This window comes from Haliaeetus albicilla, chromosome W (genome assembly GCF_947461875.1).
Source record: "Haliaeetus albicilla chromosome W, bHalAlb1.1, whole genome shotgun sequence".
NCBI lineage: Eukaryota > Metazoa > Chordata > Aves > Accipitriformes > Accipitridae > Haliaeetus > Haliaeetus albicilla.
Window position 1 is genome coordinate 32,831,346 of NC_091515.1, and position 14,512 is coordinate 32,845,857.

At 62.2% G+C, this 14,512-nt stretch overlaps 1 protein-coding gene across 1 annotated transcript; it reads left to right on the forward strand.

Moving 5' to 3' along the window:
* The first annotated feature begins 896 nt into the window (after positions 1 to 896).
* On the forward strand, positions 897 to 13,463 carry TESK1 (testis associated actin remodelling kinase 1). The gene is made up of 10 exons (XM_069774819.1): positions 897 to 1,230; positions 8,651 to 8,772; positions 8,884 to 8,932; positions 9,164 to 9,310; positions 9,475 to 9,557; positions 9,924 to 10,014; positions 10,260 to 10,343; positions 10,803 to 10,892; positions 11,045 to 11,195; positions 11,440 to 13,463. The coding sequence occupies exons 1-10, from the start codon at positions 1,012 to 1,014 to the stop codon at positions 12,474 to 12,476; spliced, it is 2,073 nt and encodes a 690-aa protein (XP_069630920.1). The 5' UTR covers positions 897 to 1,011; the 3' UTR covers positions 12,477 to 13,463.
* Positions 13,464 to 14,512: the final 1,049 nt, after the last annotated feature.

The following is a 14,512-nucleotide window of genomic DNA, read 5'->3' on the forward strand; positions in this document are numbered from 1 at the left end:
AGGGCTGGGCTGGCACAGGCAGGTGGATGCCAAGGAGAGCAGCAGCGAAATGTGTGGGATGGAGCAAGGGCAGATCCAGCTGCAGGGAGTCCCTGGGCAGGAAGGACAGGACAGATCAGCCTTGGAGCAGGAAAAAGTCCTGAGGGGGAGCAGGAAGCAGGAGGAAACTGGGGAGAAATAGGAGATCCCAGGAAAGGAAGAAACATGAAGGGGTTCAGGAGGCACTGGGCGTACCGTCACTGACAGACTGCACTTCCCTGCTCCTCTGGAGGACAGACCCCCACAGTCCCCAGGGACACCGTCCAGGCAGGGGTGGGTGCACAGGGAGAAGCAGAGCCCCATATCCACAGTATCCATCCAGCCTGGTGATGGCTGTGAGGAGAGATCCGAGCCTGTACCAATGGGGCCCATCCTGGCAGCGGCTGGTTGTAGGGTGGAATTGGATCCATGACCCCATATGGGATGGGGCTGGATATATGGGAAGATCAGATCCCCATGCCCTTGGCCCATCTGCTCAGGGACTGGGTGCTATGGGGAGGAAGAGAGTCCCGCATCTACGAGGTGCATCCGGGCAGGACCCAGAGTAGGGGAGGTTCAGAGCACTGTGTCCATGGGGTCTGTCCAAGCCGTGCACGGGAAGCTCAGGGCCCCATAGCCCATGCAGACGTGCACAGATTTGGCAGCTCGGCACCCACGGACCCTCCACAGGGGCCGGTGCATGCGGACATCAGGGCGTGCGGGGTCCCCGCTGCCCACCGGTGTGGGGGGACTCCGGCAGGGCTCGGCGGTGGCTGGTCCCAAGGAGTTAAGGGCTGTCCCCGCCCCAGCTCCGCCCCGCCGGTGCCAGCGCTCGGAGCGGCTGAGGCGCTGCGCCGGGCCGCGGCGGAGATTGGGGCGCCGTCCACCTCGCGGCGCCGCCGCCGCTAGCAACACCCGGGGGGGTGGGGGGTTGTGGCGCCCCGGCCGCGGGTCTGCCCGGCCGCGCCGCGCCCCGCCCGGCTGGGGATGTGAATGGCGCTGGGGGTGCTCGGCGGGACCGACATGGAGTGGGAGAAGCTGCCGCGGCGGCCCGGGGAGGGTGAAGGGGACGCGGCAGGGCCCTGGCCGGGCTGCGAGCGGCTGCGGCCCTCCTCGTACCGGGCGCTGCGCAGCGCTGTCTCCACCCTGGCGCGCATTGACGACTTCTACTGCGAGAAGATCGGGGCCGGCTTCTTCTCCGAGGTCTTCAAGGTATGCGAGGCGGGAGCGGGGATGGCGGTCCCCGAGGCATCCCGGTGGGTTTGGGCATCCCCCGGGGACCGCAGCTCCCACGCAGCCCTGACCAGGTCCTCGGTGGGGTGCGGGGGGGGGGCTGGGCCCCCAGCCCCGGCAGCTGGGCGAGGTCGGGGGGGGGGGGCGAGGCGGTGCCGTGCGGCGGGGACCTGTGGTTCCGGGCAGCCTCGTCCCTGCTGGGGGTGTTATTCCTCCATCCCTCCGTGCAGGGGGAGGGGAGCACTGGCTCTGTTTACAGCCTGGGAAGGCTGAGCGCTCCGAAGCGCTGCGGCGTGCGTCGCAGCGGGGCCGTGTGGGTGGCCGGGGCGCCGGTGGGGTGGTGGTCAGCCCAGCCCCAGGGACCCCTATCAAAAGCCTGGAGCCCCAACCCCGCCAGACCTAGGGTGTGCCTGTGGCAGGGGATGCAGGCAGTGTTTGCAGCCGGTCCGAGGTGGTTTCCAGCGTTGCTGGGCCTGCTCCAGCCTGTGCTGGGCAAGTAGGTGCGTGGTGCGCCTCACGGGAGCCTTCCGAAGGTAACCGGGTCTGGGAGAGAGGTGTGATGCTGTAGAACAGTGCGGGGGCTAGCCCCCAGATGGGAACCCGGAGGTGCCTTTGTCCCCTGTCCTCTCTGGGACTGCCAGAGCAGGGATGCCCGTGTGTGGCCCGCACCCTGGTTAGGGGTGCATGGGTGCTGGTGGGGAGCTTGGGATCCTGACAGTGTGGCAGAGATGCGTGGTGACTGTACCCTGCCAGCCCACACACTACTACTGGGGCGTGAGGGGCTGTGCCCTGCCCCACTGCCACAGCCACCTCTGCCTCTCTGAGGGGAGGTGTGTGCAGGTGTTGTTTTCATCCTTGGTGTCACTCAAGGCACTGCAAGCCATCGGGCAAATATTGCCCTTAAGCTGTGCTTCTAGTGGCTTTGTCCCCCTCAAAGAGCAGCTTTGGGCTGGGCAGGACCCTCACCACCTCCCACCACAGCCGCTGAGGTCCTGGGCAGCACTGTGCTGTGTCCCCTGTGTGGGACCATGCTCCTATGTGCAGCACGGCTGGGTGGCCATGTCCCAGCAGGAACCTGGAGTCCTTTCCCAGCCCTGGTGCCATTCCCTACTCAGCAAGGAGACCCCGAGACCTGGCTCCTCTGCAGCTGCGGGAGAGGTATCCTGTGAGGGGCCGTGACAGGTGTGCAGAGTAGCCCCTCTCCTCCATGCTCCCTCCGGCCCCTGCAGAGCCGTGGCCTCTCTGCTGGCTGGGTTCCTGCTATTGATCTCTGGCTTGGAGCATGCAGCAGCACCTTGGAGCAGAGGGAGGCATTTAATAGTATCAGGTGTGGATACAGCTCTTTAATAATGGATGCTTCTGTGTCTTGGCCAGGCCATGGTCTCTCCTTGCCTCACTGTTCCTGCTTCCCCAGTGTTGTGGTTTAACCCCAGCCAGCAACTAAGCACCATGCAGCCACTCACTCCTCCCCACTCCCAGTGAGATGGGGAGGAGAACTGGGGGAAAAAAAGTAAAACTTGTGGGTTGAGATAAGAACAGTTTAATAACTAAAGTAAAATAAAATATAATACTAACAATAATAATAAAAATATAATAATAATAATAGTAATGAAAAGGAATATAAAAAAAACCAAGAAAAAACAAGTGATGCACAATGCAATTGCTCACCACCCACTGACTGATGCCTGAGCAGCGATCCGCGCCTCCTGGCCAACTCCCCCCAGTTTATATACTGAGCATGACGTTCTATGGTATGGAATATCCCTTTGGCTAGTTCGGGTCAACTGTCCTGGCTATGCTCCCTCCCAGCTTCTTGTACCCTTGCTTCCTGGCAGAGCATTGGAAACTGAAAAATCCTTAACTTAGGATAAGCGCTACTTAGCAACAACTAAAACATCAGTGTGTTATCAACATTATTCTCACGCTAAATCCAAAACACGCTGTACCAGCTACTAGGAAGAAAATTATCTCTATCCCAGCTGAAATCAGGACACTCGGGCCCTGTGGGAGCCACAAAATGCTCCTTCTTCCACCTGTTGTTCATGTTCTTGCGGGGCCACTTGCATGTAGGATTTGAGGGAGTGGTGGAGCTTGGGGGGTGGGAGTGGGATCAGGCAGCAGGAGCTGACGTGTGTGCATGCCAGAGAGGAGGCAGGGACAGGAGGGGGCCAGATGGGGCTTTGTGCTCTTGCAGTGGGTTGAGTCCAAGAGCTCAGCAGGATGGTGGGGCAGGCCCGGGATCTGAGCTGGAGTTTGGCTGCCTGAGCTTGCGAGGAAGATGTAGCTTGGCAGGGCAGCGCAGGACCCATTTTCCTCCCACCTCCCTTGTTCCTGCTGTGCTTTACATGGCCGTGGGCACTCGCGGCTCCCTCTGTGTGGCTGCTGGGTTCTGCCTCATTCCAGCCTTAGTGGGCATGGGGGATGGGGAGGGGACCTGGACATCTGTGTCCCTACCCAGGTAGCTCAGCTCTGGTGCGCAGCTGAGCCAGGGCCAGGTGGGGTGCTGGGGTACTGGCATGAGCATCCGACTGTGTTCCCAGTGTTAAAGCCAAAGGGCTCAGCATCTGAGCCCTGGTGTCCCAAGTTTGCCCCTGGGTTGAGCCTTAGCCTGCTCCAGCCAAGCATTTCTCTTGGGAAGGCTGTCCAGAGTGGATGGGAGACACCAGTGATGGAAAGCTGCCCTTTTCCATGGGGGTTGTTCCCTGCCAATCCCCCTCTGTGCTGTAGAGCTGGGCCATTTCCCTCTGGAGCAGCTGGTTCCTATTGCCTTTCCCTGCATGACTGCAGAGGCACCAGGCCCACCCGTTTTCTCAGGTACACGGACATTGCAGTGAGCTGCCTCTTCATCTCTGATAGACTGGGCAGATTGAGCTGGGTGTGTTTGTGCTAGACATTTTCTCTAGCCCTTAAACCACTGCTGCATCTCTTCCCCAAATCCCTCTCTTACTTTCCCGTGTGTGGTCTGCAGCAGACGTGGGGGCTGCGGGCAGTATCCTGGCTTCACTCTTCCAGGGGCTGTATCCAGAGGTCTTCATTTATCCAGCTCTGCCCCTTATGCTCTGCTGTTGGATATCCTCCCAGAGATGCTACTTCTCAGGGAGCAGCCCTTCAGTGTGCTCAGCCCAGCGCCCCATTTCCATGGTTCCAGGGTGGAATTAGCAGCTCCCTGTGCTGCTGCCTGCCCGTCTCTGCTCACTTCCTTGCCAACCTTTGAGATTTTTCATTTATTCCCAATTTACCAGTGCAACTAATGACACAAGTCCCTCCCTCTTATCTGCTACCCTTCATCAGTGGACCTTGCCTTGTTTTACAAAGGAGAGTGGGGCAGCGTGACACAGACAGCACAAATGGGGAAACTAAGGCAGGTGGGGAGGAAGTGAATTTGCCAAGGTCAGCCAGCCACGGCGAGGCCAGGAGCAGCCCTGGCCCCGCTGCCGCCACTCAGGAGCCCCGGGCGCTGGAAACGCATTGTGCTGACTAGCCCAGGACCCACTGGCACCTCTCCTGCGCTGTCACAGGGTGTGCTCCGGGCTTGCTGGTGAGGGCTGGTGATGCCCCACCACCATGGTGCGACGCCAGCACTGCCCTGGCTCCCTCTGTGCCTGCGGTGCCACTCCTGAGAGCGTGGGAGGTGAGGGCTGCTGATGCTCAAGCGTTCATTGGGAGCAGGTGTTGCGTGCCCTGCTACTTTCACTTCCCCAGAGGAAGTCTGTCTTGACTGATTCTGCTTTTTCTGTGTGATGAGCAGGTTTTCCAGTCCTGCCTAGTAAAAGACCTGTTGCACTATTGGGATTCCTGCAAGCTATGGATGGGATTACCAGTGGTGTTGCTAGCTCCCTTACCTGCCCTCCTGTCTTTCCCCGCTGGGCTCCCCAGGGGTGAGGGGTGCAAGATGATGTCCCTGCGTGACTGTGCCTTGCCTGCACTGAGCTGGGGCAAGGGGATGTGTGCTGAGTGGGGTGATATGTGAGCCTGGTCCCGGTGCGGGGTGCAGGGGGGGCTGGCTGCTGAGACCCCCCAGGTTGGGGGGTGGCGGGTGGGGGCTTTGTCCTGTGTCTAGACGGGAGCGTGGGATGCAGGGAGGGAGCAGGCCATCTGCTCACTCTGATTAGCATGCTCTTTAAATAAGACTAATTTCCACTGTTAAAAGAGCTCAGATCCCTTGTGCCCAGGCTGGGGCTGCAGCCAGCCCCGTCCCATCCCCCAGCCCCACGTGCTGGCAACAGATTCGATGGGGATCGACGCACCGTGGCACCCCCACTCGGCGGCCCGACAGAGGGGCCATGCAGAGTGCTGGGGGGCATTGGCGAGGGCTTGCCTGGCTCCTGGGTGGGCACCGGCAGCTTGTCCCCCCCGCCCTGCACCCCGGTGGGGCTGCCCGGCTGAACTCAGCTCCGGGAATGTGCTGGGATTCCTGGGCACCATGCCAGAGTGTGGAGAGACAAGGGGGAATGTGGTCCTGCCTGGGGAGGCTCTGCTGCCCGTTCCCTTCCCCAGATGGCGACCGGGAAGGAAGCCCCCTTAGCACGGGGCTGCGTCCCACCTGGGGTTGTGGTTTGCTCCCTCCTCTGCTACATCTGCTTCTGGAGGAGGGTGGCTGGGGCACTGGGCTGGTGCTAGCACCTGGCTGGACTGGGTAAACTGGCCAGCGCAGGGAGCCCAGGGGAGCGTAACCCCTTTCCTGCCGGCCCGGGCAGGTGCTGGCCTTGAGCCACAGAGCATGCAAGGGAGACAGTAGGACAGGGCCTCACAAACAAGCTCAGGGTGCTGGACACCCTCAAGGAGGCCGTGCCCCATGTGCATGGGACTGGGGCTGTCCTGGGAGCCCCTGGAGCCCTCCCTGTCCCTGGGGATGGAGTCCTGGAGCAGGGCACCAGGGCACCACTGTGCCAGCTGGGGTCCCTGGGAGAAATCCCAGGGAAGGGGCTTTTACCAGGCCTTCCGTCCCCCAGGCTGCCTCTCTAGGATTAAGGTGTTAGCCATCGTACAGCTGCACTTGGACCTGACCCAGCCTATTGCAATGACAGAAGACTTATTAATGAGGAATTAAGCCACGGGCACGTCCTGGCTATGTGGGGCTGAGCCGGTGCCTGCCGGGGGCTGTTACCTGATGCAGGGACACTGCTGCTGGTGGGGACCCGGCCAGCCCCATGGTGCATGGCCACCAAGTGCCAGCGCTGTGCGTGCTGCCCGGTGTTCCCATCGTGGGCACGTGGTACTGGAGCCTCACCGCCCCCAGCCATCCTGGCAGGGCTGAGCCTGCCTGCGCCATCGAGCCAGGTCCTGGTGCCTGGCAGCTGCTGTTGCCAGCCAAACCAACTGAGCCAGTCCTGCCAGCCCCACGCAGCGTAGGAAGGCAGCACTGCCGCTGGGTGAGCTGGGTCAGAAGCGCTGGGCTTTGCCAGGCAGCACCCAGCACCAGGGGCTTGGCGGGGCTGGGGGGTCCCACTAGCTTTGTCCATGGGGCCAGCAGTGGGGTGCTCCCGGGTAGGTTCTGGCCTGGGCTGGGCTGGGACTCTGCAGGGAGCTGGAGGGGCCAAGGGAGACCCTGCCTACCCTGCTTTGGCCAGGCAGGTCCCCTCCTTAAAGCACACACAGCCACCAGGGCCAGGCTGGGAGCTCCATTTCTGTGACTGGTGCTGCCTCCAGCTGCCCCAGGTGGAGGGAAAGCAGGGATGGTGGAGATGGTGTGGGGATGCCCTTTGCCCTGCCCACTGGTGCAGGTGTGGGCAGGGAGCCCCTGGGCACCGGGATGGGACTGACAGTGGTGCCAGGCGCTGCAGGTGATCGGGTGGGGTGAGCCAGGTGGTGGGCATGGGGAGGACCTGGGGTGCCATTGAATAGGGCGCCCTGGGTGCACACAAGGCTGGAGGAGTGTGCTCCCTGCAGCAGGGACTGCGCTGTCACTCTGGGAGCCCATGTGCTTTGTCCAGTGCTCAGCGAGGAGGAGGCAGGCTGGGGGTCCCAGCAGGCTGGCTGGAGCTGGCCGGGAGGTGACGGGTGTAACCGGAGCAGGGTGCCCACAGGCAGGTGGCTGCTGAATTATTCAGAGCCTCTCCATGAGTTCAATGAGCTGATGGTGGCACGAAGGGGTTGGCCTGGCTATTGCCTCTTGCTTCCACTCTGCCTGGGGCTGGTCTGGCCTTGGTGCACCCAGATATGAAAAGGGATCTTCATAAACACCTAATTTCCCCCCAGGCCCTTTGGTGGCAGGGAGCTGTTGCCCATCCCCTGGGTATTGGGCACTGGACAGGTCCCCATCTCGGTGTGCACCCCAGGATGCTCCCTGAAGCAATGCCTGCTGTGGGGTGGGAAGAGAGCCCTGGAGGGCCCAGCACACCAGCCTCCGCCCCCTATGGTGGGGACAGGCCAAACTGAGAGCAGGATGGGGGGCACTGGGGACCCTGTCTCCAGCCAGCCCCCTGTGTTTTGCCTGGGGAGGCGATCCCTGAGGTGTGGGAGTGTGGGGCGGGCCAGGGACTGGCACCAGCACAGCAGCTTCAACCAGCATCGACTAAAAAGGAGAAGAGTGGGGAGCTGATGGCAGCGCCAAGGAATGCCTGTGCCTCCGTGTGTGGCTCGGTGTGTGCCAGGAGGCAGCTGGGACCCACCAGGGTGTCTTCCCCCCCCGGCTGCTGCTTTGGGGGGGTCCCATCCCACCACCAGCGCCTGCTCAGGAGGGGACCCCCAGCACTTGGCTTAGACCCCTGGTGCAGTGCTGGGGCAGGGGATCTCGTGTCTGTCCCTCGCCCTGCACATGCCAAGGGCTGCTGGAGGACAGGGGTGTCCATGCTTGGCCACGCTCCCAGCTGCTGTTCCTGGTGGGGGGCCAGGCCCCCAGCTTACATGACAGTATCAGACTGGGGATGGCTAAATATACAGTCTTGTCCGAGCGCCATGCCTCATGGGGCTGGGGTCATGCACCAGGGCAGCGTTGGCCACCCCTGGGCCTGGTTCAGGGGCGATGTGCCCCCTCTGTACTCCACTCCATGCTAGTGGGGTCTGGCTGAGTGGTACTGACCTGAAAAAGCTCTCCCTGGTGCGCCCCAATTCTGCACCTGCCTGTCCTTGCAGCGGGGTTGGGGTCATGGCTTGCAGGAGCTGCCATTGCTTCTCCGGGAGGGCTGGGCAGTGTAGTGTGGTGGGGGGAGCACAACAAGCAGGATGCCCTGGGGAGGATGGGGTTGTGTGTCATCAGCATTAGGGATCCTTGGGGTGCTGCTGTGCTGGGAGAGCCCCCCCCCCCCAACCCTAGCAGTCTCTGAGGTGCCCCATGCCTCGAGTGTGTGGGGTGCTTAGCTCCAACCTCTAGGGCTGGGGGTGGGCGCCGGGTACAGGCTGGCATCTGGGGGGGCTGTGCAGACATGTGGGGCTCAGCCACCCCTGTACCCCCCTCCAGGTGCAGCACCGCCAGTCTGGGCAGATCATGGTGCTGAAGATGAACAAGCTGACCAGCAACCGGAGCAACATGCTGCGGGAGGTGCAGCTGATGAACTGCCTCTCGCACCCCAACATCCTCAGGTAGGACCTGCTCCTCCACTTCCATCCCCAGTTGGCACTGCTACCAGGGCTGGGCAAGCTCCTGGGGCTGGTCCCTGCTGCAGCCATCCTCAGGTCCCCTCTGTCTCACAGGTTCATGGGGGTATGCGTGCACCAGGGACAGCTGCACGCGCTGACGGAGGTGAGTGGGGCGACAGCCACGAGTCTCGGGGTTCCTGCAAGTAGGACCTGGGGAGGGGATGGCAATGGCTATGGGGACACTTTCTCAGCCAGTGGCACATGTGCAGGGTAAGGTCTGCTGGGGGGCTGTGCCATGGGGTGGTTGGAGGATGCATTGGGGTGAGAGATGGGGATCCAGCTTTACGGGAGGGAGGGGGGTGCAGTGATGCAATGGCCCAGCTCTTCCCATCAGTACATCAACGGTGGGAACCTGGAGCAGCTGCTGGACAGCCCTGTGCCCCTCTCCTGGTCCATGCGTGTCAAGCTGGCCCTTGACATCGCCCGTGGCCTGCACTATTTGCACTCCAAGGGCATCTTCCACCGCGACCTCACCTCCAAGGTACGGGGCATTCTGCTGCCCTCGTTGTCCCGTACCCATGTTGCTGCCTGGGCACAGCTGGCTGGGGAGCAGGAGGCTGTGCTGTGCCTGGGGCATCCCGGGAGCAGTGGCTGGTGAGGCAGGGCTGGCGTGACGGTGTGACAGGAGTCCTCCTGTGCCCCCAGAACTGCTTAGTGCGCTGCGAGGCCAACGGCTACACGGCTGTGGTGGGTGACTTCGGCTTGGCGGAGAAGATCCCCACCTACAGGTGCGTGGGCAGCGTCCACCTGTCCATCCCTGTCCTTGAAGTGGGGGGTTTACAGCCCACTTGGAGCAGGAGCTGGGGAGGGATGGACATTTGGAATGCAGCTAGAAGGGCAGGGATGGGGGACGGTGGGGGTGGTCCCCATCAGTGGGAACTTATTGGACAGATGGACACATTTGGGACTGGCTAGGAGGGGATGGAGAAGGGGATGGTGTGGGTGGGGAGACATGAGTTCGTGGGGTGCATGGAGGAGGGTTGACCCAGGAAGGGAGATGGAGATGGCAATTCAGGCTGCCCCAGCAGGAGAGTGGGAGGTGGGATGGGGCAGGGGCCTGCAGGCGGCCCCTGACGTCCCGCCATGTCCCTCAGTGAGGGCAGTGAGAAGGAGCCACTGGCCGTGGTGGGCTCCCCGTACTGGATGGCGCCTGAGGTGCTGCGAGGGGAGATCTACAACGAGAAGGTGATGTGCCGTGGCTGCTGCATGCGGGGCTTTATCCAGGCTTGCACTGCTGGTGGTTTGCAATATTTACGGCCTTGGGGGTGGTTGGGCACACGAGGGGAAGGAACTGGGCATCCCTCAAAAGCAAGATGGCAGGGCCCCTGGTGTAGCTCCACAGGGAGGAGGGAGGCTGTGGGTTTACAGAAGGGTGGGCATGTTGCCTTGGGGCTGCAGCCCCCCCCCCAGTGACTCCCTGCTCTCTGCAGGCTGATGTGTTCGCGTACGGCATCATCCTGTGCGAGACCATTGCTCGCGTCCCCGCTGACCCCGACTACCTGCCCCGCACCAAGGTGACTCCCTGGGACGGGGATGGGGAGGGAGGCCAGCAGGCAGTGGCACCACAGCTGGGGCTGCTTCACCAAACTAGGGGGACCATCCTCCTGCACAGGGCAGAGCCCCATGTGAAGGAGCTGCCCCACGTTTCGGGGCAGGGGTGCTGTGTCCCAAATGTCTCCTAGCAGCAGGTGCTGCTGCCCGAGGAGGGATGCTCTCTGATGATAACTTGTCCTCGGAGCCCAGAGTCAGCCCGGGTGGGAGAAAGGGGACGGTTGGATTCAGGCAGAGAGCAGGAGGGATCTGTGTCCCAGCATCCCCCAGCCTTGACCCAACTTGGGGTGCTGCTAGGTCTGCAGCCCTGGGTGACATGCAGTCAGTGCAGTGCGTGGGGGAGGCCAGGCCACCCTGGGTCCCGTGAACTATGTGGTGCCCCGGGGAACCCAGCCTCACTCTTCCTCCTTTCCCTGGCACAGGATTTTGGCCTGGATGTCACCACTTTCTGCACCATGGTGGGAACTGACTGCCCAGCGGCCTTCCTCCAGCTCGCTTTCCACTGCTGCAGTGTGAGCCTCCCATCTCCACTGTCAGGGCAGCTGGGCAGGACAGGCAGCCTTGCCTGCGCAGGGGGAGAGGCAGGGAGCTGCCTTTGCTGGGCAGGGCGCCCTGGGGTGCTGGGGGGGCTGCAGACCTCACAGGGAACCCCTCCTGCCTGCAGATGGAGCCTACCTCCCGCCCCTCGTTCCTGGAAATCATGCAGTGCCTGGAGGGCGTCCTGCAGCACCAGCCAGGTGCCGAGGGCACTGGGGCCACCCTCTTTGGTGGCGGGGAGAGCCTGCCCGCGCCTGGGACAGCGGCTGCACTCAATGGTATGTGGGCACCCCAAGGACAGTCCATAGGGGTGTGCAAGGAGGGGGGCTGTGGGGTGTCCCATCCTACCCTGGCAGCAGCCATCAGGGAAGGAGACAGGGGTTGCACGAGGTCTGCAGGATGGAGCCAATCGCTGTTTCCCCCCTGGGGTGCACCCCTGGGTTGTTGGGTGCCCAGCACCCTGTGGCACCCTGTGCCAGTAGCTGCTGGTGGCTGGTGACTCACTCCTGTGCCTGTGCCCAGGGGTAGCCAGGAGGGCAGCCGGCCGCACTGAGCAGTTGCCCCTGTGCAAGCTGGGGATGCAGCACCTGCAGCCGGACCAGCGCCTGTCCCGCAGCCAGTCCGACATGTTCCCCCCCAAATCGCCCACCCTACTGTGGCCGCTGGAGCCTTATGGCGGGGCCAGGACCAAGGAGCCACCACCCCGCGTCAACCCTTTCTCCCAGCGCGAGGACCTGAAGGGAGGGAAGACCAAGCTCTTCGACATGCCGAGCAAGTCGATCATCTCGCTCACCTTCAACCTGCCACCCTCTGTCCCGGTCCAGCTCAGCACCCCTGTGACACCTGAGCCCACCGTGGAGGTGCAGTGTGACTTCTTGGCCCCCACTGCCATCCCCCGCAAGTGCTGCTCGCTGCCTGCCTCCCCCGAGCTGCCCCACCGATGGGGCCTGGTGCTGGGCGTAGGGTCCCCCTGTCCCACCACCAACCCCCAGCCCCCTGCCCTCTTCCTCCCCCCGGCTTGGGGACAAGCCTCCCCCCCCAGCCCCGGGGCAGAGGAGCAGATGGACTGCGGCCCTGACAGCCCTGAGCTGCCACAGCCCCCCCCGCCACCCCCCAACAGCAACTTCATCCACATGGCAGCCTCGGGCACCCAACCCTGGCAGCCAGAGCCACGAGCCCCCAATGGGCTCCTCTTCAACAACAGCCATGTGGTGGTGAGCAAACCCCTGGCTTGGGGCAGCAGGCTGGAGTGTGGCTTCTCTGAGCTCAGTATCCCCTGCGCGGCAGCGCTGGAGCAGATGGAGCATGTAGCCATGCTGCCCGGGCATGGCTCCAGCACCGTGCTGGAGCAGGACGAGGTGCTGCCCTGCCCTGGCTGCTGCCTAGGTCCCTTTAGCTTCACCTCCATCTGCCACTGGCTGGCACCCAGCCCACCCCGCTACCAGAACCTCAAGTGTGAGGCTAAGAGCCTCCTATGCCACGACCGAGGCCCCCACCAGAAAGCCCTGGGGCCAGTGCTGGCGGAGCCCAGCCTGAAGCTGCCAGAGGTACAGTCCTAGGGCTGGGGACCCCTGGGGAGCAGGGCTGCATCTGGCCGCCCCTTGGACCCCCCTGCAGTCACAGCACTGGGCAGGTGCAGGAGCCTGGCACATCCCCATGGTCTGTCCTCACTTGCTTGGCACTTGGTGGCCACTGGTGATCACAGTGCCCCGTGCCATGGCCACCATGGTGCTGCTCAGGCACCTGTCCTGCTGGGATCAGCCTTGAGGGTGTGTGGGGAGCCCCAGGGGCAGGCTGGGTCCCTGCCAGGGACTGAAGTGCAATAACACCCCTGCCCCGGGCATGCTCCAGTGCTGCCCCAGGCAGCAAGGCTGGTGCCCCGCAGGGACCCTGGGGCTCAAGCCCTGGATGCGGGACCCCTCTTCCCCAAAGGCTCACCCCTCTGTGGGCTCTCGCCAAGGGGCATGCAATGAGCCGGGAGCCCCCCCCATGGCCCCTCAGGCCATGGGTTGAGCAGGGCTGGGGGCAGAGGGGTCAGTGTGTCTATGTGTGTGTTGGGGGACCCTGTGGGGCTGGTGGGTGTCCCCATGCTTCCTCACAAGCGTGGGGAGCACACCCAGTCCCTGACATGGGGAGATGTGCAGGGGGCTGGGAGAGGGGCAATGCCTATGGGGCAGTGCCCAGGGAGGATTGCCAGTACTGGGGTTGCCCCCTGCCTGCCCAATGGTGGGTGCTGAGCCAGCATGGCACCCCATGTCCCCCTGGCACACGGGGTCAGGAGCGGGGTGCTGGCAGATGGGCCAGGGTGCCATTCTGCCTGGCATCCTACCCCAGAGCCTCCCAGGTAGCTGGGGGGGGGGGGCTGGTGGACAGCGTGGCCAGGCTGCCCAGCCCCTGGCAAGGGTGGGAGCTGGCTTTCCTCCCTCCTGCACAATGCACTGGTGAATGCAAAACTCTTGTGGGGTTTTTTATTATTATTATTAATAATTGCTAGTAATATATACCCAGCTTATTTAAAGTGTTCAATAAAAACTGAATGTCCCAGCGACCCAGGCTGCTGCTTCTGTCTCTCGGATGCATGTTGGACGGGGAGGGGACCCCCACCCCAGAGGGTGGCATGGGCTTGCTCAGGGCTTCTGGGGTCCCCTCTCGGGGAACATGAGCCAGCCTGGCTCAGCCCCAGGTCTTAATGCCCCCAAAGTGACCATTTCAGTTGAAATGGCTTCAGTCAAATTCCCATTTATTATTTAGATTTGTTGGGTTCATGCCCTCGAGTCTGTGTTTGTGGTGGTACACAAGAAAGCAAAGAGCAGACAAGCTGTGTCTATTGCTACAAAGTGGGTTCAGCCAGCAGACAAGACAGAACGACACGTGCCACCTCCAAAATGCCTGCCTTTAACACCCTTTTGCTCTTCAAGCAAGCTAATTCACATAGCAATTAATCAACTATATATGGCACGCATGACCCCATAATAATCTGACAGCATCTTCGCCTGGTTGAACATGACTTCCTCTGCTTGTGCCTGACTGCAATGTTACATCAGGGCTATTTTGCTTAATCTTCACATGTGCATGTGTGTAGTAACTATTTAAAGTCCTGATGATTTGTCTTGCAAAGTGTCAGTCCACTGCAAGTGCTGGAGTTGCTTTTGCTTTTGAAAGGCACTGTCACATAGTACAATCCTAAAGGTCACTGCTCTACTTCCTAATTAGCAAAAAAACCCCAACTGCCAGCACAGGCGCCGGCCAGTTCAGGTGCAGCTTCTCTCCTTTGCCAAGGCTGTTGCTTGCTGGGTTGCCTGAAAGCCAGGGCCAAGCTGCTCCTGGGATGGGGCCAGGCAGAAAGTCCCTGCCGTGGGGAGTGGACCTGGCCAGGTGTGGGGCTGTGCCGTCCCCTGCTCCTGCGTCTTTGCATCCCCGCACCACAGCTTGCTCCATGCTGGGTCTGTTGCACAGCTGCAGTGCTGAGCATCAGGGCTTGCTCCGCTCTGCAGCTGGGTCCAGGCTCTCCATGGTGTGCCAGCCCCTGTGCTCAGGAAGACCCAGTGTATCCTGTGCAGGTGTGGGGCTGAGCTGTGGGGCCTGTACCACTCTG

Coding starts and splice junctions, on each gene's coding strand:
- TESK1 (XM_069774819.1), top strand. CDS start 1,012: ATGGCGCTGGGGGTGCTCGGCGGGACCGACATGGAGTGGGAGAAGCTG. Junction 8,773..8,883: donor TCGCACCCCAACATCCTCAG/GTAGGACCTGCT, acceptor TCTGTCTCACAG/GTTCATGGGGGTATGCGTGC. Junction 8,933..9,163: donor AGCTGCACGCGCTGACGGAG/GTGAGTGGGGCG, acceptor TCTTCCCATCAG/TACATCAACGGTGGGAACCT.